The following is a 21,531-nucleotide window of genomic DNA, read 5'->3' as shown; positions in this document are numbered from 1 at the left end:
TAAATGGTAAAGCCTCCCTGTTGAACTGGCTTTAAAAATATCATTGGAGACAAAGAATTTAGTAGTATTCTAAATGTTTCTTTGTAATAAAACTTCATTGAACACTTCACTGTGGTCTAAGAAGGAACAGCTTACAGATGTAATTGGAAAATAGAGTGGTTTTCATTTCTACACACCTCAAGTACCCATTTTATAAAGAAATGGTAATTTTAAGTGTGGTTTGGCTTTAAATTATTGCTGGGTGAATAGTTCAGAGAGGGAAAAAAAAGTCCATCAGGCCATCTTGATTTTATTTACAAACCTGAACTTAAATAGAAATGTATAGAGACTGACTTACATTTAAATGGGATGGGTATAAATTATTGGTGGTCTTAAAACATGTAATAAAATGTTGTGGCATAAAAATACACATTCCATGCTGTTTTCACAATAATATTTCTTCTAGGACAGCTATATTTTCATTAAGTTTTTTTAAAGATCCTCTCAATTCGTATTGTTGAACTTCACCTAAACACCTATGCTTAATTACATTCTTTAAATAATTACTTTAAAAACTATCACTAATTAATATTTGTTAAATATTAATAGTAAATTTTAGTTGCATGCTCCTTTGCTTCAGTTCTTATATTAAAATAATGTGTCCCTATTTTAGCCTTACTATAGTTCATTTGATATGGTTTCCCCCTTATTTTTAGTGCATTACATAGAAAACTTGCCATGCCATAAAAAACAGCTTATCCATAGTACATACTCAATAACTGAATTTTTTAGTCCTCGAAGGGACCTGAGTTATCTTCTATTTTTCATTTTGCAGATAAGAAAACTTAGCCTAAAGCATTTGAATGATACATTTTAAATTTTATTTCAATTTCTATACAACAGGTATGTAAGCAGACTTTTGCAATATAACATATTTGTGAATTTGTGAATTTGGAGCTGGTTGTTTATCCTCTTTAAAAAGTACCCATCTTCAATTTCATTAGAAAAACTAACATCTAAGATTATAGAATCATGTATAAAACAAGAGTTTGGCCTTGAATAAGGGTCCTATGATCTCTTTTAAGGGCTAAGTTTGGTGGGTCATACTTGGGTCTCTCACATGTTTGCTTGCAGTGACCTGGACTTGCAAACTGACAGCCTCATGCCTGGGCTAGGAAAGCCCAAACAACCGAAATTCCTCCTGCTTCTCTCACTCTCTGTGTGATCTCTCTACAATATCTTTCCAGCTATGTCTTCAGGGCAGCCAGACTAAAATTTCTTGGCTCAGGTCTGTTAAGATGTGTATGGAGGGGCAGAAGGAGAGGGAGAGAGAAACCCAAGGAAACTCCATGCTGAGCATGGAGCCTGGGGCTAGATCTCACAACCCTGAGATCATGATCCTGAGATCATGACCCTGACAAAGAGTTGGATGTTTAACTGACTGTGCCACCTAGGTGTCCCAAGATGGGTGTGTTAAAAGAGAAAGAACTGACTGAATAGAGGCTGTATTTCGTAACCTTGCCTGAGAAATCTCACAGTGTCATTCTATGTATTAGAAGGGAGTTACTATATACTGGCTAATTGAACATAATAATTAAAAAAAAAAAGGGAGTTACTATCCAGCTCAGATTGAAGGGAGGGGGAGAGAATTCAACTCCACCTTTGTGGGGAAGAGTGTTTTAAAATCACCACAATGGCTTCAAGCCATTATTTTATTTTACTTATAGTCTTCTATTATTTATTATTATTATTATTATTTTTTATTTTATTTTATTTTATTTTTTTTTTGGTGCTTCTTTTTCCCTAGTGTGCTTTCCTTTGGCCTACAGTCACGACTACAAATTCTCCCTAGAACCTGGCAGGTTACTTTTTTTTTTTTTTAAGCTTCTGCATATCTCTCTTTTTCTTTTCTGAAGTCTTAACAAAGTAACGCACACTTGCTTTCTCCAATTTCTCCTTCCAGTCAAGTATGTGCCCGTGTGTTCTGATTTTCTCCCTAGCATTGTTCTGAAACTGTTCTTGATCATGAATTAGCACTTAGCAGCTCTTGTCTTTCTGGACTTCTCTGTGGCATTTGATCTTTTGCCTGCTCTCTATGCCTAGAATCCTTGTCCCGTTGCTTTATAATTTAATCCTTTTACAGTTTTCCCTTTACCTTTCTGATCCCATTTTCCCTGGTTTATTTTACTAATTCATTGTTTTTTTCTCCCTTTTAAGGTTGGTAGTCTTAGAATTTTCTTTTCATTCCTCTTCTCATTCTGTATCATCTTCCTGAAGAAAGTCATCTCTGGGTGAATAACATCAAAATTCATATCTTCAGCACAGATTTCTTTTCCCAGAATCCCAGACATCTATTTCCACTATCTCCTTGGCACACATGCTGCATATATCACAGACATCGCATGCGGCACCCTAGAAATTTGCACTGAGATACATTAAATATATTTCCATGGCAACAATCTATTTCTCTTCCTGTATTTTTCTTCTCCCAATTTGGTGACCTTCATCATCTTCATCTTTTTTTTTTCCCCTCATGACCTACATTCAGTCATCCATCAACTTCTAGGAATTTAAATTCTGAAACATGATTTCAGTCTATCTGCTCTTCTCCAGCCTCATTGCTATCACCTTAGGTTGTATCCTCATGTTCTGGTTCCAGGACTATTTTCCTATCCCAGAGTTCTGTGATTGTGCCAAGACTGAACCCAGCTCTGCCTAAGTCTTATGTTTTTACAACCACACTTGCTACTACACTGCCTGTTTTTCAGATTAACAAATTGAACATTAAACCTAGGACATACAAGATAATTTCAGTAATAATTTTGTAATTTGAAATATTCCTTTGTAAATTATTTTAGAAGTACAAATTAATCACCCTCATTGAATGTTATATATAAAAATGCATATGTATTTTTATAGGAATCAGATTCATTCATCATTCGTATACTCAATAAGCATTTATTAATCACCTTGTCTATATGATAGACAGAAAACATGAAAAATAGGCCAAAGATACCGGTGTGAATTAAATGACTGCCTCCAAGCAATGCATAGTTTTGTGAAAGAGACAGACATGTAGACGAATACTAACATTTCATTGTAATAGCTGCTAAATGAAAAAGTGTTACAAAGTTTTAAGAGCCCCAAGGAGGGAATAGCTTACATCTGAGAGAAATGGAAAGGTTGTCTAAAATGTATTATCTAAAGCTGGGCTGTGAAAAAAGAGTAGGGATCTGTGTGACAAATAACGGGTAGAAGGATGTTTAGACAGAGGAAACAATGCCAGCAAGAGCAAGGAACAGCATGTTTTATGATAAGGAACAGTGAGACCAAGGCTCTTGGACTTTATGTATGTGGGAATTTGTTGGATGTGTTTAGATGGAGCAATCCCCTAAGCATATTTGTGCTCACTTAGGTAATTCTAAACACTTGTGGGGCAGATTGGAGGGATAAGAGATAGGGGCAAAGAGACTAGTTAGGAGACTAGTGCAAAAATCTAGGTGAGAGATGGTGAGAACCCAGACTAAGATGTTGACTTTGTAAAGCAGTAAGAACGGAAGAAACTGAACTGAAGCATATTGTATTCTGAAGAAATGTCCAAACTCCAAACAAATACATTATCCGTATCTGTATGTTGTTTTTGTTTTAAACTATAGACATGGGATGTAGAGCTGGAAAGATCCGCAGAATCCTGGGCTGAAACTTGTTTGTGGGAACATGGACCTGCAAGTTTGCTTCCATCAATTGGACAGAACTTGGGAGCACACTGGGGAAGGTAGTGTGAAGTGTAACTTTTTTGTTTTTGATGATATAAGTGCTTGAAATACTAATTCAGCACTGAAAATTTTCTAAGGGTTAAAGCCTGAAACGAAAACAAATGATCACACCAACACAAATAATAAAAAAAACAAATGTCATAGCAGAATGACCAGCAATATTTTAGACTTATTTTTTGTTTAAATCATTGACATAACATTACAAGTAACGTAATGGCCATAAGTATTTAGTGTTAATAACTTACACAAGAATATTTCTCTACCAAACTTTACCAATCTATTTTGCAATATTTGGTGTTACATTTTCTCCCACTTTACTTACTCTTGGTGGTTATTGTCTTTCAAATAGATACAGGCCCCCAACATTTCATGTACAAGCATGGTATGATGAAGTGAGAGACTTTAGCTACCCGTATGAACATGAATGCAACCCATATTGTCCATTCAGATGTTCCGGTCCTGTGTGTACTCATTATACACAGGTATGTTTTGGGTACATTATACCTCATTTTTCTAAGTCGAGTTTGTGTAACTGTGGCAGAATTTAAGCTACTCAATGTGAGTCTTAGGTAATTTGGTGTGGTTATTAAAAAACATATTGATTTATGTAGAATAGACTTACCAACTTCTATAAACAATAAAAGTGATTACTAGGAAAAGTCCAAACATCAATTTAAAAAAGACATTATTTCAATTATTTTATATGTGAAACATTTTTAATCTGGCCCCAGGAAATGCACATGGGAGAAATTTACCATCTTCAAAGTCAGGTATCATTTTTTATTTTCCAAAGAATAAAAAATATAGTTTTATTTACCATGACACTCAGTATTTATATGTGTGCAGCATTTATATATACGTATACATTTTATACATTATATATAAATACACTTCATACATTATATGTATTTTATTCAATGTCCACAGTTGGTATTGGGTAAATTGTAAACCTCTAAATCAAACCACTAAGGGTAAATACAACTAGATAAATCTCACCACAGATCTGAGTTACTAGAATCTCTATGGCTGATTATTAGTGAATATAAAGCAAATTGTTCTGTCTGCCTTTGCATGTGACAAGATTAAGATCAGCACTGAATTCCCTAATAAACAGTTATACTATGAAAATACACATTGTATAAGACATTTGAACCTCAACATTTTTCTTCCAGTACAGTTTAAGATGAGAAATTCTGTTCCTTTGTTAGGTAAGCCTCTTTATAGATACATTAACACAGCATTTAGGTTTGTGAGGATGTAACTTTTGAACTATTTAGTAAATGCATATTTTGAAGATGCTTACCTATTATAGCTAGAGTTATTTACCTGTAGCACTCTTCTTTAAATTGAATCAAGCACTTCCCAAAGTCTCAGGAAAAATATCCTTTTGACATTGCTTTATTTCATCCTGGATGATAAAGGTTCATTTCTCAAGTTCAGTTTTATACATCTTTCTCTGAGATATGTTGTTGTCTTACTTTGTCTCAGCCTACTTTTTCTGAGCCTTTCTTTTCCTTTCTCTAACATAGGTGGTGTGGGCAACAAGTAGCAGAATAGGCTGTGCCATTAATTTGTGTCATAACATGAATATCTGGGGACAGATATGGCCCAAAGCTGTCTACTTGGTGTGCAATTATTCCCCAAAGTAAGTAGACAAAACATTACCTTTATATGTAAATTTTTCCTAACAACATGGAGAAACTTTATATTCTCAATTTTTTTCTCATTTTCAGTATGTATTATTGACTAAAGTGCATTGTTTTAATGCTATTTATTTAATATGGCAACAATTAAAATGGTTGCCTGATGCATAAAATCAGTGCTTAAGAGGAATATGAAAATTGAAAATATGATCTTTGTGAAGACAGGAATTGCATTTTTATATCTTCAGTTTTACTCGTTACATTATATTACATAGTTTTAATAATTTGGATTTATTAGAGATGAAAAACTATAGATTAACTGAGAAATGTATTTTCACCTGTGTAAAGACCATTGAATGATTATGTTGAAAATATTACAAACTGTATGTAGGGTCAAATCTAAGTCTAAAATCTCTTCATTAAAACAAATGGAATATGGATGAATATCCCATAACAGAGCTTAGTGTTCTGTGGAAGTTTAACTTTGTAGTTTTTAACAATATGCATAGCAAATTACTTAAAATATTTTCAAAAGAATGAGGCAGCAGTTCATATATAAGCCTAGTAACTAAAAGGACTCTGCGATGAAAGATATAAATGTTTTATATCTACACACCAAAATCATTACTTAGAAAATAGTAATATTTCACAATGTCTTATAAATTATGCTATATTAGACCAACTCTTAATAGAGTGGATCATCTCTTTAAGGGGAAACTGGTGGGGCCATGCTCCCTATAAACATGGACGGCCCTGTTCTGCTTGCCCACCTAGTTTTGGAGGCGGCTGTAGAGAGAATCTGTGCTACAAAGGTATGTGCTATTGTGTCATAATATTCAGGTTGATTTAGGGCGCCTGGGTGGCTCAGTTGGTTAAGTGACTGCTTTCGGCTCGGGTCATGATCCTGGAGTCCCGGGATCGAGTCCCGCATTGGGCTCCCTGCTTGGCAAGGAGTCTGATTCTCCCTCTGACCCTCCCCCCTCTCATGTGCTCTCTCTCATTCTCTCTCTCTCAAATAAATAAATAAAATCTTTAAAAAAAAATTCAGGTTGATTTATATTGTAATCCAACTTCTACATTAATTTGTATTTAAAAGGCAAAAAAGCACATTTAATTATTACATTAAAATTCCCAGAACTCTATTTAAACTATTTTGAGGCCATTACAAATATTTTAAAAATATGATATTAATAAGTCTGTTATACCAAATATGTATTTAAAGGAAAGTTTCATCATTATTTCAGATAACCACTTCTAATTCTACTTTGAAATTATCCAGAATGATAAGTACATTTACATTTTTAAAAAGCCACCTTAATATATTATTAGACTAGAGTTATTTTTATGAGTCTTCATTTTTGAAGGATTTAGCAATTTAATAGTTTATTTTTAGCACTTTAAGAGTTTTTGCCAAAATACTTATTCATGAATCTTACTAAATGATGCTCAAAGAATTATACTAATTCTGTGCTCCTTATTGCAGAATATATAATTTCTCATGCCAAAATAACCCATAAAAAAGCTATCATATTATTGTAAAACTGTTGTAAAAGTAGTGTTCTGAAATGCATCTGATGTGCTAAAATGTACATATAAATGTGGTGTCCTGTTTACAGCACCTGAAGAGAAAACTTATATGACAAAGCTTTGTGAAAATCCTGCTCTTAATTGGGCATCCAAGTGAACATTTCTATTCTCTTGTACTTTTTTCTTAATGATGACCAAATGAAGATTAATGTAGACTAAGTGTTTTAGAAAACATGAATTAATGCAGCCCTTTTTCGGTACTCATAAAGAGATGTCTTTTTTTCCCTTGATGACTGAGTGCTCATTACTATAATGAGCAGACAAGAAGTAATGATTTATTTCACTCTGTTATATGAGCCATTTTCCATTCCTGGAAGAATTTTTCATTGTGTGTGAGTCTGTTTTCCATTTTCTCCATCCCTAAACCTCCACCCTACTTGCCCCTTCTCCAGTGACCACTATTTTACTTAAAACTGACTCTCCTCTGAATTCATACTTCCCTTTTCTAGGTTCTGAGTTCTTGGACATACATGAAAATAACATACCGTTCCAAATTATGCCACTGTTAAGCTCTTGATATGCCAACCTGGAAAAAAATAAATTCTCCATTGTTAAGTTTAAATTTCTGCACATTGGATTTCCTTCTAAAAGAGAAAAACCTTTCCATGGAAACTGACATTGTAGTAAATTAAAAGGGCATGGCACGCCTTCTTTAAGCTGAATTTCCTTTTGGGAGAATTTTAAATGTGACCCTTTTGAAAATTTTAAAAGCGATTTTCTTAAAAATATGATTTCATTTGGGAAAACAAACTCAAATACACTAAGCCCTTACTTCATTAGATCACTGTGTAGACTTCATGGTACCATTATGAAAGGCAATCCCTGATACCACTCTCAAATATAAAGCAAGTTTAGAAATGACTCCATTTAATGTTAGCCAGATGGAAGCAAAGATGAATCAAGAGTTCAGAGCCTTATACATTTATTTTATTTACTCCAATGCATTACATAAGACGACTACCTTAAGCCAACACCTGTGCCAAAAAACTACAGATTTTTCTAGTTTTCTAGTTTTAAGTGTTACCCAGGCATATAATGGTATATCGTTATTTGATGATTTGTGTACATTTAAGGTGGGCTCATGTTTCTTATATCTATTCTCTCTAACAGAAGGATCAGACAGGTATTACCCTCCTCGAGAAGAAGAAACAAATGAAATTGAACAGCAGCAGTCACAAGTCCATGACAGCCATGTTCGGACAAGAGCAGACGATAGTAACAGAAATGAAGTCATAAGCACACAGCAAATGTGTAAGAGCTCTGCATGATTTACACAAATTTTAAGGTTTACATAGATGGCATATGCGACTATATTTTATTAATTGGGACAGTTTTAAAATGGCAAAAGCTTGACATGAGAATATATGTTATGAACTACAGCAGCTTTTACATTATCTAAATTATTTTGGTATTTTTTTCTTTTTTCAGCCCAAATTGTTTCTTGTGAAGTAAGATTAAGAGATCAGTGCAAAGGAACAACCTGCAATAGGTAATATTTGTTATTATTCTCAAAATTACCTGGACAAAATATGATGTATTTTCATTTTACACTGACATTCAGAGAAAATAAATTTGTTCCCAATTTCTTTCATTTAGATATGAATGCCCTGCTGGCTGTTTGGATAGTAAAGCTAAGGTTATTGGCAGTGTACATTATGAAATGGTAAGTACTATAAATATAATGATTTGGGAATAGGATCTTGTTACATATTGGATTTTTTAAATGCAAAAATAACAATTTATATAAGTATAGATATTTTGCTCAGATATGTTCGTTTAATTTAAAGTCATGTAAATAGTAATTAGATGTGTCCTATGGAGAACTCTTAATATTTTAATATCCTTTGCTCCCTTCTTTTTTCTCCAAGCAATCCAGCATCTGTAGAGCTGCAATTCATTATGGTATAATAGACAATGATGGCGGTTGGGTAGATATCACTAGACAAGGAAGAAAACATTATTTCATCAAATCCAATAGAAATGGTGTTCAAACAATTGGGTAAGTACACAAACGATCTTTTGGATGAGATGATTTTAAATTGTAATAATGAGTTGACAAATTCTTTCAGAGCCAAGCATAGAAGGATTTATATGGAAGTTGGTAATTGTCAAGGCTCATTTGAGCTCTGTAATTTCTGAAGACAAAAAGGAGCTGAAGTATGTGAATTCAAAGTTGAACAGTTTTACTTATAAAGAACATGCTAAAGCTCCACATTTTCTGGAGTTTCACTGAGAATGTACAAATTTACAGTTTTTCTTGATGTGAAAAAACAGATTTTTTCAGCTATGAAAGAAAATACCCCAGAGAAAGCTAATTGATTTGCATATTCTCCCTGCCCTGCTTATGGATAAATGGTTTATTTCATGCAACAATAACTTTGTTAGTAAGATAAATTAGATTAGTAGGTAAAATTACGAGCATTTTGAAAAGTTCTTTAAATATGTAATATATTATGTACCTTTGTCCATCTAAATGTAACTTAACATAAAAGCGTTAACTTTTGAAATGTTTCTCATATTAAATATATGAAACATTATTTTAGAAGACTATATATTTTGATATATACTCTATAGAAATTAGAACAGTATGGCCTTTTGAAATAACTTTTTGTTAGTGTCTTTCTTCTATGTAAAAAAACAAACATTAGGCCTCATATGGAATGCTGCTTCTTAAGATATACGACATAGTTTCTTTTCTTTGTAACTATAGAATTGCATGAAACTCCACAGTAGAAGATTCATAATGATAAGAAAGAATTTATTAAAAACCCTTGCAAATTTGGTAGAATGACATTCTATGTATACAATTTTGTTCAAAGGCTTTGTGTGTGGTTTTCAGTCATTAGCAATTACTCTCTTAAGTAAAAGCTTTATAGAAGCATTTATTGATTAACTTAGTAATTCTGCAGATATTTATTAATTACCTTTAATGAATAATAAAAGTCATTAGCTTTAGTAAGCCAAACACTGGGTGTTGGATTAAAGAACATTTATCCTATTTACTTGTTTGTTTGAACTTAGTTTTTGATTATGTCTATTACAAAAACTCTTCTGAAATGTGAAAGTGTGTCATTAAAATACTATCACAAATAAGCTTTATCTTTTGTAATAGATATTTTTCTGAAAATCTGGGTATAAATAAACCAATTAAAATTTTGATATATAATGGTATACCTATTCTTCTATTCCTGCTTTTTAATGATGCATGATGCATATAATAAGGAGGAATTCATTCATCATAGACACTTTATTAGACACTTGGGACAAAAAATGAATAACACACATTCCTTTAAGGTACTTATGATTTAGTAGTCTTTTTACAATACTACCTTGTATTTACTATTGTGAGAGATTAAATAGTTTGGTTCTATGGTGACAGGGGATTAGTATATTTAAAGTTTTAATTTTAATAGGAAACAAATATATAGATATAAATCTGTGTGGTTTTATGCTGTTATTTATATATTTTGAGATTGATCATGGGAAGAGACCATTTTCCAATATCAAGAATGATTAATTTGGTTGGTATTGATTTGGTTCATATTTGAAGGTAATATGGATTTAGAATAAAATAGATGATATATTCTTATACTACTACTTATTTAGATATTTAAGTAAGAATGTTTAAGAAGAAACAAAGTATTCATAGACCTAAATAATACCAGAAATTATGTTGATGATGATGCATCTAAAAAGTGATTGACATGTTTATGTTTTTATCTTCAGCAAATATCAGTCTGCTAATTCCTTCACAGTCTCTAAAGTAACAGGTTAGCACTTTTTTAAATCTTATTTTCTTACGACCATGTTGCATGTTATTGTTGCCAAAGATTTGCTTATTGTTTTGTGTTTCAATTCTTCAGTCCAGGCTGTCACTTGTGAAACAACTGTGGAACAGCTCTGTCCATTTCATAAGCCTGCTTCACATTGCCCAAGGTAATGTTTTCTAAATTTTCTCATTCTTCTTGACCAGTGAACATACATGCATGGGGCTTTTACTCTGTGATAACTGTTCTTGCCTGGAATTCTGCTGTGTGAAGGCTTTGAAAGGTGTATGGTCTTGAGCTGCGAAGCGGAAAGGAGTGGTGGGTCGTCACAAACTACCTGCACTGCAGGCACTCCCAGTGTGCTTTCTCCAAAGGCCAGGGTGCTTTTGGCTGTTCCATAATACCAGGGCTGTTGGGTGTATTCTGTATGTTCACATGTGCTGTGAAGACTTCCGTCTTAGTCTGCTCAGGCTGATATAACAACATACCACAGACTGGGTGGTGTAAAAAGTAGAAATGTATTTACACCTAATTCTGGAAGATGGAAGACTAAGATCAAGGTGTGGACAGGTTTGGTTTCTGCTGAAGCCTGTCTCCTTGTTGCAGATGGCAGCCTTCTCTCTGTGTCCTCGTAAGACAGGAGAGGTAGGGATAGGGAGAGACAGAGACAGAGAGAGAAGATTCTCCTTCCCTGGGATCAGGGCTGAACCCTGATAATCTCATTTAACCTTATTTAACTCCATAAAGGCCCATCTCCAAATACAGTCACACTGGGAGTTGGGCTTCAACATAAGAATTTGGAGGTACACAAACAGTCTATAACAAGTTGTTACCACAAAAACTATAATGATGTAACATATTTTTAAGCATTTCCATCCAGTTCCTAAATTGGATAAATCTAATTGCGATTGGTAAGTCAAAAAGACCATCTTCTGCCTTCCTTTTACTTTTGTTTTTAAACTATCTTTTTAAAAATTATAATGGAGTTTCTCTACTCTACAATAAAGAAAAAATAGTTCATTTATCTTGACCACACTAAGGTGAAAACTGTTAGAAGTATTATGGCCACATCATAACCATACATAGGAAAAATGAAATATGTCTTTTCACATCCATTCTTAACTTCTATCCACACTTCCTCCATTAATGCAAAGAAATCACATGTTAATTCTAAGAACCAGTAGTAAGATTTAGAGGTAGAATTGTAATTGATAACCTGTAATTACTAAAAATTGAGGGAGCTTTTTATGGAAAAGTTTATTTATTTTGGAAAAGCTTCATCACTTAGCCTTTTAAAACTAAAGCAGTGTTTCACTTAAAGAATGAGACTGGTTATTCACAAGGTACTAAAAGACTGTGATAACATAAGAAGTAGCTACTTCTTAAGGTAGATGAAGCTAAAAAATTTTACCATTATGATATAATGAAAAAAAATTTTAGAATTATCCATGAATATTTATTAAATACCCCCTATGTACAGTATTATGCTAGGCCCTATCTCAGCCATGTGACTAGGCTTGTGAGGACCAAATAGTAAGGATAATCTCTGTGGGGCACCCCAGGATAAAGCTTCCCTCTAGTAGATGCTCAGTAAATGGTTATTTTAATATCTGTGGAATAATTTATAGCAGTATTGTTCCAAAAGAAATAAAAATCACTGAAGTGAAATATTAATAAATGTTTCCTATTTCTTTGGTTACTCCAGGAAAGAAAATATTCCTCCAAGAGAGAAATTTTTAAAATTAAATTTAACTGGGGTGCCTGGGTGGGCTTCAGTTAAGCATCTGACTCTTGATTTTAGCACAGGTCATGATCTTAGGGTCGTGGGATTGAGCCCCGTGCTCAGCATGGAGTCTGCTTGGGATTCTCTCTCTCCTTCTCCCTCTGCCCTTCCCCTTGTTTGTGCGTACACTTTCTCTCTAAATAAATAAAGAAAGAAAATCTTAAAAAAAATTAATTTTACCTTTTACTGTTACCAACATAACAAATTGGTAGAAGTAATGATTTATAAATAATTTTGACCTTAAGTAGTCTGGAACCACCCCCCCCCCATTTTCTTTTAAAGACTAATGAAACAAAGGGTTGTCTTTTCTCATACAAAATTTTTAATAGTTTCATAAATTATGCTATAATGGTATGATTTATATAGCAGTTTATAACTTTTAAGGAACCATGTGGTTGGTACATCTGTTTCAGAATTTCATGTGACTTAAATAAGTTGAGACATAAATCTATTCCGGAGAAAATGCCAAGAACAGATAAATGAAAGGAAATTAGCTCAAGACGAGCATGAATAAAAACAATATTTCCCTGTACAGTTGTGTCTTTAAGAGGTTCCATAGCAGGCAGAATAGCCCCAAATAAGCAGTCTCTATTATTTAGTTCCATAACCTTGTAAATATCATGTGTTTGTGTGTGTTACTAGAAAATTTTTTTTTCCTGACCTGGGGATGGGGCATGAGGTGGAGGGCAGAAATCATATCCTGATTTACATATAATCTATAAATAACTTGATCTTTGAAACTTACTGAATGTTCAAGATGTAAAAGCAGGTATCATTAAAATGTGTCAACATTTTTATTAAAAACTTACAACTAAATTATATATAAAGGAATGCTTACCAGGTCACTATCTACATTCTCAGTAATACAAAACAGGGTGTTAAAACCAGAGATTAGAACACAAGCAAGTAAAAACCTCCTTCAGTCTTTCTTTGACCTGAACCTGCCTAAGTAGAAACTCAGTTTGAAGCAACTGACCTTGGCCTTCCACAAACCAAGTGCTAAATATAGTCAAGGTAGAGCCTGCAGTGTGATCCTAAGAGCAGAGCAGATGATTTTACTACCATAGGATGGGCAGTGAATGCCCAACTGCTCTCAAACACATGGGGAAAATTTCACAGTCAATGGGGACAACTTTCCTCCTATAGAAATCCCCAATAGCATCTTTTATAAAAATCAGCTCTTTAAAGTTATAAAAACTCGGACTCATTTATTATTTATATTTAAATGGTTCTAGTTTAGATGTTATAAGTAACAGATAAGCTGTACAACATTATATAAGTTTTAGAAATAAGAAATGCAGCTATTTCTTAAGAGCTATCTTAAGGAATTTTTTCAATTGGTAAAGGTAGTTGTGATTAAAGTTTTTTTCGAATACTTTTGGGAAAATCATTGATTCCTTCATCACACAATGATTTTCATGTAGTCATTTTGTTGAGACTCTGGTGTACTATTTACTAAAATGAATTCTGTTTTTTTCCAGTTTTAGTTTTTAATTTCCTTTTAGTGCACGAGTGTCTGTGTGTGTGTGACTTGAAGAGCCCATTGCTTAAAAAAAGGTGCCACTTTATAGTTTCTTAAACTCTCAGAGTGGAGTTTTTAAACATGTGATTAAACAGTGATAATTGGACCCCATGTTTAAATAAAGGGCTTTTGGATATGTTATTTAAATGAGCTAAGCCAATCAGATATCAGTAAGGCAATAGGCTATCTGGAGAAAGAATATTCCAGGTGCAGAGAAAGATAAGTGCAAAGGCCCTAAGGAAGAGCCTATTTTTTGTATGTTTGAGAAATAACTATTAGGTGAGTATCACTGGAGCTGGGGGAGAAAGCGGAAGAGGAGGATATAGGGTCAGAACGGTAATGGGGGGGGAACAAGATATGAAGGGTTTACTGGCCATTGTAAGGATCTTGTCATTTATTCTGAATGAGATGGAAAGCCACTGGAGTATTTGGAGCAGAGAAATGTTATGATTGGATTGGCATGCTTTTATATAAATGGGGAAAAACAGGAGTGGAGGGAGCAATGTTGGAAGCAGGGAGATCACAGGGGAACCTATAGCTAGACACCATAAAGTCTAGGGTTATAGTAACTGAGGTGTTTAAGAATGCTCTGATTTTATTTTAACGTATGAGCAAGAGAAATTGCTGGCTGACTGAATGTAAGGTGTGAGAGATAAAGAGAAGGATTGAGGCTAGAATAAAGGTTTTTGGCCTGAGCAACTGGAGTAATGGAGTTGCCCTTTATTGTAGGAAGCCTACAGAAAGAACAGATTTGGGGGCCGGAGGAAGAGATTAGGAATTTGGTTTTAAACACGCTAAGCTTGAAATGATTATTAGAGTTAAGTAGAGATATTGAAAAAGCAATAGGACATACAAATTTGGAATTAAGAAGTCTTAACTGGAGATATTAATTTGGAAATCAATAATTTATAGTCATGATTAAAACCATGAAATTAGAGGAGATACCAAAGATGTGAACACAGAAGAAAGAAACTGTGAGATGTGTGAGGCAATGAGTCACATTTTTCAAGTTATCGGTTTACTAAATTCTACAGACACATTGGGTACCGATTCCCAGATACTCAGAAATGCACCCTGATGTTTCTTTCTGCTTAATCCAGAAACTAGAAAGCTTCCTGATTAAGTTAAAAAAGAAAAGAACTCATTTGTGCCAAAAGCTGGAAGTGGGTAAATTAAGCAGAAGCAATTGCATCTACTGCCTGGCTTGTACCTTGACCTATTTCAGAAGAAAAAAAGATGAGTAGGATTGAGAATGCTGTTAACTTTTTTGTGTGCCTGTCTGTGGTCTTATTAGTGAGAATGACTAAAGTAACCAGCTACTTAATATTTATATATATATATTTTTTCAGAGTCTACTGTCCTCGTAACTGTATGCAGGCAAATCCTCATTATGCTCGTGTAATTGGAACTCGAGTTTATTCTGATGTAAGTATCTTAATTTATTCAGCTCTCAGTATTCATGTATATATATGTATACACACATTTAAATGTATGTACATTTATATATAGAAATAGGGAACAGATTCTATGTGGATATACATATTCTCAGAGAAGCTAGTCAGCAATAACACTACAAAATGACTATCCTTATGCAAATACGAGTGCATAATAATTTATTTTTACTAAATTTTTCTTTATATCCTACCCATACATTGTACATCAGACCCCTATGAAATAGTCCAGTGTCATCTTTCTGAAGGAAAATTCATTTTGCTTTTTTAAAATCTTCCTTTTGTTTCTTCAGTAATTTATAGTGTAAACTTGATAATTAAGAAATTATCAAATGTATGAACAATATCTTTCATATTGTGGCAAAGGAGCACTTAAAAAGTAGCATAGAATCAAGGACAGATAACACATTAAAATATGTACAAAAGGACACCACTTGAGGGATGTTATAGTGGACAACGTTACTGGGTTCGACAAGGACTGTTAGCTGGGAGGGCTTGCATATGGACAAGTGCTCTTTGAGCCAGGTTTCAAGTGTGGGTTGATAAATTGGATTAGGGACACATTCTAGGTGGGATGAACAGCATCTACAAAGACAGGGAGGTGACAGCAGGTGAGATGCACGCATAACACATAGGTTTGCTTGCTCGGAACAGGTGAGCATTGAATCTCAAAGGGACTGCAGCCAATTTTGTGCGAGGGATGGAGGGATCCGGCTCTTGAAACATGTAAATGGAGAGTCTAAATGGATGCTGATGAGTTTAGATTTTATGTGGCAGACATTTAGAAACCATTACAAATTTCTAAGCCAGAGAGATGCAAAAACAAATTCAGGAAATACACTCTTGCAACACATATTCAATAGAATACTGTAGAAATAGGTTTGTGAAAAGAGGTCTAAAATAGTATTTACCATCTTATTTCTATTGGTGAGTTCATTGAGGTCCAGGGTTTTGTTTTGTTTTGTTTTTGTTTTTAGTTCAGTGTTAGCTCTGAAATTTTCTCCACATCTGAGTCCTTCCCAGGCTTCAGCTTTGCACTATACGTATCTGCAGCTTAAATGTCTTACTGGTATCCTAATTTATTAGTTCTCATATTTGTGCTTATCTTCTTATCCTCCTGTCTGTTAAAATCATGGTCATTCTTCACATCCTAAATTATTGCCACTTTCTCTGTGGAGTGTATTGCGGGATCTCCTAATACATGTATAACGTAGTCCTTCTTTCAACCCCTATAACTTTATTTTTTTCCTTTTAGCATGTAGCTGATTCTGTTAGTGTCATGATTGTTTCTCCACCTCTTTTATTATTTTGAAGTTCCCTGAGGGCGACAGCTGGGCTATTCATGCATCATTTTTTCATCAACAATTTGATGTGTGCCAGCCTGTGAACAAGACAGAATTACATCCTGCCTTAACAAACTTAGAGCACACAGTGACATCAGAAATTAAGCAAATAATCTTGCACATAAATATTTGTCAAAAAAATACATCAATAAGTGTACATGAATAAGCCTAGCTAAAATTATCAGAGATTTCAAAAGAAATTATTCTTTTTAGATTGTCCCTTTAAACACCAAAACTTTTCATTTTAGTCATGCCTGGTGAAAAATCTTTCAAAATATCCTATACACTTCTATACCTATCAGCCATCTATTTTTCTAGAGTTAATGTTTTATTAGAACTTATATCCTGAGGTCATTTTATATTCCTTAGGGCAATAAATATAGGTGATTATGTATTATTATGTAGATCCTTTTAAAAGTAAGTTGGAAATATAAGGATCACTATTATGAGGTCAGTACAGAGTCAGAGATTCAAGAATTAACTGTCAATCTTCCCACCCCCTACAAAATACATTATCTTTTTGAATACAAGATATGGAAAGATATCTTCTCTCCCTCCCTCCCCACATTTCCTTCTGTCTCTCTCTTTCTGTTTATACAGCTACAACTTGTACATTCTATTGCTTTGAACTTTTCTCATTTGTTACAAATAAAGTTAATTTCTGCATTCATTAAAAATGTTTCACTGTTTTCACAGATAAATTCTTTTTCCTTTCGTGACATATTAATTCTTACAAAGTGCGGGTATAAAAAGAAAATCTCTTCTGACCTTTGAGCTCAAATAGGAATGCCTGCTGACTGCATAGTTATGGGCAAAACAATAGTTTCAAAACATATTAAGTGCTTGGATTTAGTGAATGTTATATCTAAGCACTTTTATTGCCTTGGGGAAAATGCTGATAATACTCTTTTAACAGAGCAAGATAAATACTGAAATGTGTACAGAATTATTTTTAATTTCATCTGTTATGTACCATATTAGATACAAACATTAATCCAATGAGGGACTTTAAACTGAATAAAATTCCTCTTTAGAGTAAGGATTCAAGACTTTAGATATATGGTATTTTGTGATATAACAAAAACATGAAAAGGATTAAACAGCTTGGCATTCAGGCTCTCTGATCTAATAAGTTCTGACTGATGCCACAAAGTTCAGAGCACAGTAATAAAGCAAGGTCATGTAAGATGCACATGCTTATGTGAACTTAAAAAAAGCACATTAAGTCATGCACATGTGCATAGAGATAAAAAAAAAGAACACACCAGTGGGATCAGAAGAGACCCCTCGGATATGAGGGGGATTGTTTTATACTGAAACAGTTCAAGTGTTTCATTTTGTGGGATTTCCTCAGGCCGTATTCAGCTATTGACAAATTTTGGTAGAACATTAGGATTAAAGCGCAAACATCAAAGTCTGGAGAAGACTTTAATGGGACAAAGGAAAAGAGTTGACTTCCAGAAATCCAGTTAATAATTTTAAAGTGTTGGACCTGAAAATAATTTTCTCTTCCATAGAAATACAATTCAATGCAGACTGTATAACTGGTACAATGTAATCATAGCACTTTCCTAGTACTATGTCAGACCATTCAAACCAAAGTGATAGCCATTGCCAATACAGGTAAGAAGCTATGATTGTTCTTTATATTTTTCTCCTTGGGCAGATTTTCTCTGCATAGATTACATTATTCAATAGAAGAAAACTCCCCATTTAATACACACTTGTATTTTGGAAAAGGGACTGTAAAGATACACAGAACTATGATTTGTTTGTAAGTCAAACTGAACATAAATGAGGTGCAGGTAATAAGCCTGTGAACATTTGGTCAGAGTGACTCCAGTAGGGACTAGCAAAGGCTGAAATTTAAGAATGATAAATAGGCCCTTCAAGAGATAGAAGGAGCAAATTTGCATCTGATTGCTTCACTATAGCAAAAGCCTGCTATTTGGAAAGGCAAATGTTTGTTAGATTAAATGGTGAAGGGATTTTACCAGTGTAGCTACCCTTAGGATCTGCCTCAGACTCCCTCAGAATGGGCTTTGACTTTGTGACTTTTGAAACATTCCTTTATGCACAAAACATCCACCTGTAACTGCTGAATATCAGTCCAATGGAAGAGTAGACTGAACAAGTTCAGCAGGAATTTCCTAATAACGATGGGTTTTTCCTTGTCGCCTCAGCTGTCCAGTATCTGCAGGGCAGCAGTACATGCTGGGGTGGTGCGAAATCATGGTGGTTACGTTGACGTCATGCCTGTGGACAAAAGAAAGACTTACGCTGCTGCTTTTCAAAATGGAATCTTCTCAGAAAGGTACATTTAAAAATGTATACATATATATTTTGTATTTTATATATTTATAGTCTCTATCTTCCCCTCTCTCTCTTCCCCTCTCTCTCTCTCCACACCCCCCCCCACACACACCCCTTTATGCTTACTTTACAACCAACTCACTTTAGTATGGGTTTGGAGTTACGTGGCTGCTCCAGGATGTTTCCTTTAAACCCCGTGTAATATTGGTCTTCTAGGGATGGGAGAAGCTGCAGTACCAGAGGAGCCTGTCTCCTACAGGCTTATAAAAATCAACATGAAAATCGGATTATGAGTCAGAACCACTCTTTTGTTAATTGATTTTATAGTAAGGAAATTTCTTTCATCCTCTTTTGGACTTTCTAGATTAGTTCTTATATTCTTATATGTAATTCTTTCTAGGTGAGCAGGGCACTGAATATTTCTCTAATCCAGTTATATGACGAAGTATTTGCAAAAAACGAGTCTGATTTTTCCCAGAACCAAATTCTCTTTTTGATTAGAAGTTGGATACCTAGTATGACATAAATGAATGCCTTCTGGTCATCTCATACTATTCAGTCCATTATTATTATATATTTCAGTGGTTTGGGAAAATGCATATGACTTACTTTATCAAGTATTAAAAAAAGGTAAGAGCAAAGAACCTATAGTGATTTTTCAAGTCATTTGTACTTGGGGAAGTAGCATTAACTCTCATGTATGTTGTATAGATACAGAAAAGTTCCTAACTTTTAGACATTTACTGGGTTACTTGCCAATGTAAGTTTCGTACATACAGTAAAGTTTCTATAAAGGACACCAAAGGATGGTCCTATGTAAGGTATCTAGATTGCCTTTCACATAACCATCTGAGTGCCATCTTTATAAAAAGACAGCTTTGCATTTAGCATCTGTTACGTGTCTGGGAAATTCATAGTAGGTGCTCAAAAATAATACTACTCTAGAGTATTGCATAAGTATCACTATCTTCTTAACTTGCAGCTAACTTTTAACCATATCGGTCAGTTGTAAACCTGGGTCTTAATATTCCCCCAGTAAAATGGAATAACGGCTGCCTAACTCTGCTTTATTAAAATCAAAGGTGGTAATACAGGAAAACATGATCTGGAATCTGTTAAGTTATATATAAAATACTATTATTACCACTGTGCACCTTAAATTTTAGTAAACTTGCAGCCCAGCATACAACCAAGATTTAAAGAATTATGTCATCCTCACTCAAGCTTTCCAATAACTATAAATTATAGTAGCCTAAGAGAGTTGGCCATCTGGATTCATAGAGCTGCTTTCTTGACTGTCATAAGTAAGCATGATTTATTTGGAGGATTATATGTGGAGATGACATCAATATACTTTCTGTATTTTTTTGCAGTTTACAGAATCCTCCAGGAGGAAAGGCATTCAGAGTATTTGCTGTTGTGTGAAATGGAACACTTGGAAGACGATCGTAAAGACTGTTCCAAATGCCATACTTCTGAAGTTTGTATAAAATTGTAACATTACTGTACAGAAGATATCAACTATTTTCAGCCCCCCAAAAAGTGCCAAATGCATATAAATCTTGATAGATAAAATCTGTAAAAATTAAACATGGGACATAATTAACTTTGGGAAAAGTAATGAATATGTAATGGTTTTAGAAATCCTGTGTTAAATATTGCTATATTTTCTTAGCAGTTATTTCTGTAGTTAATTACATAGTCATGATTGTTCTACATTTCACATGTTATTTTATATGGTGCTTTGTATATGCCACTAATAAAATGAATCTAAACATTGAATGTGAATGGCCTTCAGAAAATCATCTGGTGCATTTAATAATCAATTTTTAAAAAATTAAAGGAACCATAGTATCACATTTCCCCCAGCTCAATACTGTGCCATTACCTACTCCAAATAATCTGAAATTGTTTTCCACTTAATACCTGTATAGTTTTTCTCTTCTGTTAAGTTTAGGCATATCAAATATTATGTCCTGATATTGCACTTCTTATTTTGTATAAACTAATTCCTTAATATCCAAATGAATCTATTAAAATGTTTGATTCCTTGGGAATGGCTTTAATAGTAAATGGAATGAACTATTGTTCCATGGTAGAGTAGTGGTATGAAAACATTCCTAGTGATAATATAGTAAATATAGGGTTAAGCACAGGCAGCCAGAGCTTTCTATGTATTGTTCAAAGTGAGGTCACACATTTTTCTTTTGTATCCTGGCAAATACTCCTGCAGGCCAGGAAGTATGATAGCAAAAATTTTAACAAAGATAAACTAACGTATTGCATCACCATTGCCACTGATTTTATTAATGGTAAATGGCCTTGTGTATAAATGTTGCCATATTATTGTACCTGTGATGGTGATAT

At 33.9% G+C, this 21,531-nt stretch overlaps 1 protein-coding gene across 1 annotated transcript in view; it reads left to right on the top strand.

Annotated features, from left to right (window-relative positions):
* Positions 1 to 20,757, top strand: part of CRISPLD1 (cysteine rich secretory protein LCCL domain containing 1) — a 43,278-nt gene extending 22,521 nt beyond the window's left edge. Inside the window, exons 3-15 of the mRNA XM_045896354.3 lie at positions 3,636 to 3,754; positions 4,105 to 4,237; positions 5,285 to 5,400; positions 6,110 to 6,210; positions 8,096 to 8,236; positions 8,414 to 8,474; positions 8,582 to 8,648; positions 8,854 to 8,984; positions 10,712 to 10,755; positions 10,849 to 10,921; positions 15,407 to 15,482; positions 19,035 to 19,165; positions 20,538 to 20,757. Of these exons, the coding sequence (XP_045752310.1) occupies positions 3,636 to 3,754; positions 4,105 to 4,237; positions 5,285 to 5,400; positions 6,110 to 6,210; positions 8,096 to 8,236; positions 8,414 to 8,474; positions 8,582 to 8,648; positions 8,854 to 8,984; positions 10,712 to 10,755; positions 10,849 to 10,921; positions 15,407 to 15,482; positions 19,035 to 19,165; positions 20,538 to 20,589 (1,245 nt within the window). The 3' untranslated portion in view covers positions 20,590 to 20,757. The remainder of the gene's footprint in view (positions 1 to 3,635; positions 3,755 to 4,104; positions 4,238 to 5,284; positions 5,401 to 6,109; positions 6,211 to 8,095; positions 8,237 to 8,413; positions 8,475 to 8,581; positions 8,649 to 8,853; positions 8,985 to 10,711; positions 10,756 to 10,848; positions 10,922 to 15,406; positions 15,483 to 19,034; positions 19,166 to 20,537) is intronic.
* The last annotated feature ends 774 nt before the right edge of the window (positions 20,758 to 21,531 follow it).

This window comes from Mirounga angustirostris, unplaced genomic scaffold (genome assembly GCF_029215605.1).
Source record: "Mirounga angustirostris isolate CCGP_5_RB_7025 unplaced genomic scaffold, mMirAng1.0.hap1 SCAF_4, whole genome shotgun sequence".
Taxonomy (NCBI): Eukaryota; Metazoa; Chordata; class Mammalia; order Carnivora; family Phocidae; genus Mirounga; species Mirounga angustirostris.
The sequence above is the reverse complement of the archived record's forward strand: the minus strand, read 5'-3'. Positions and strand labels throughout refer to the sequence as shown.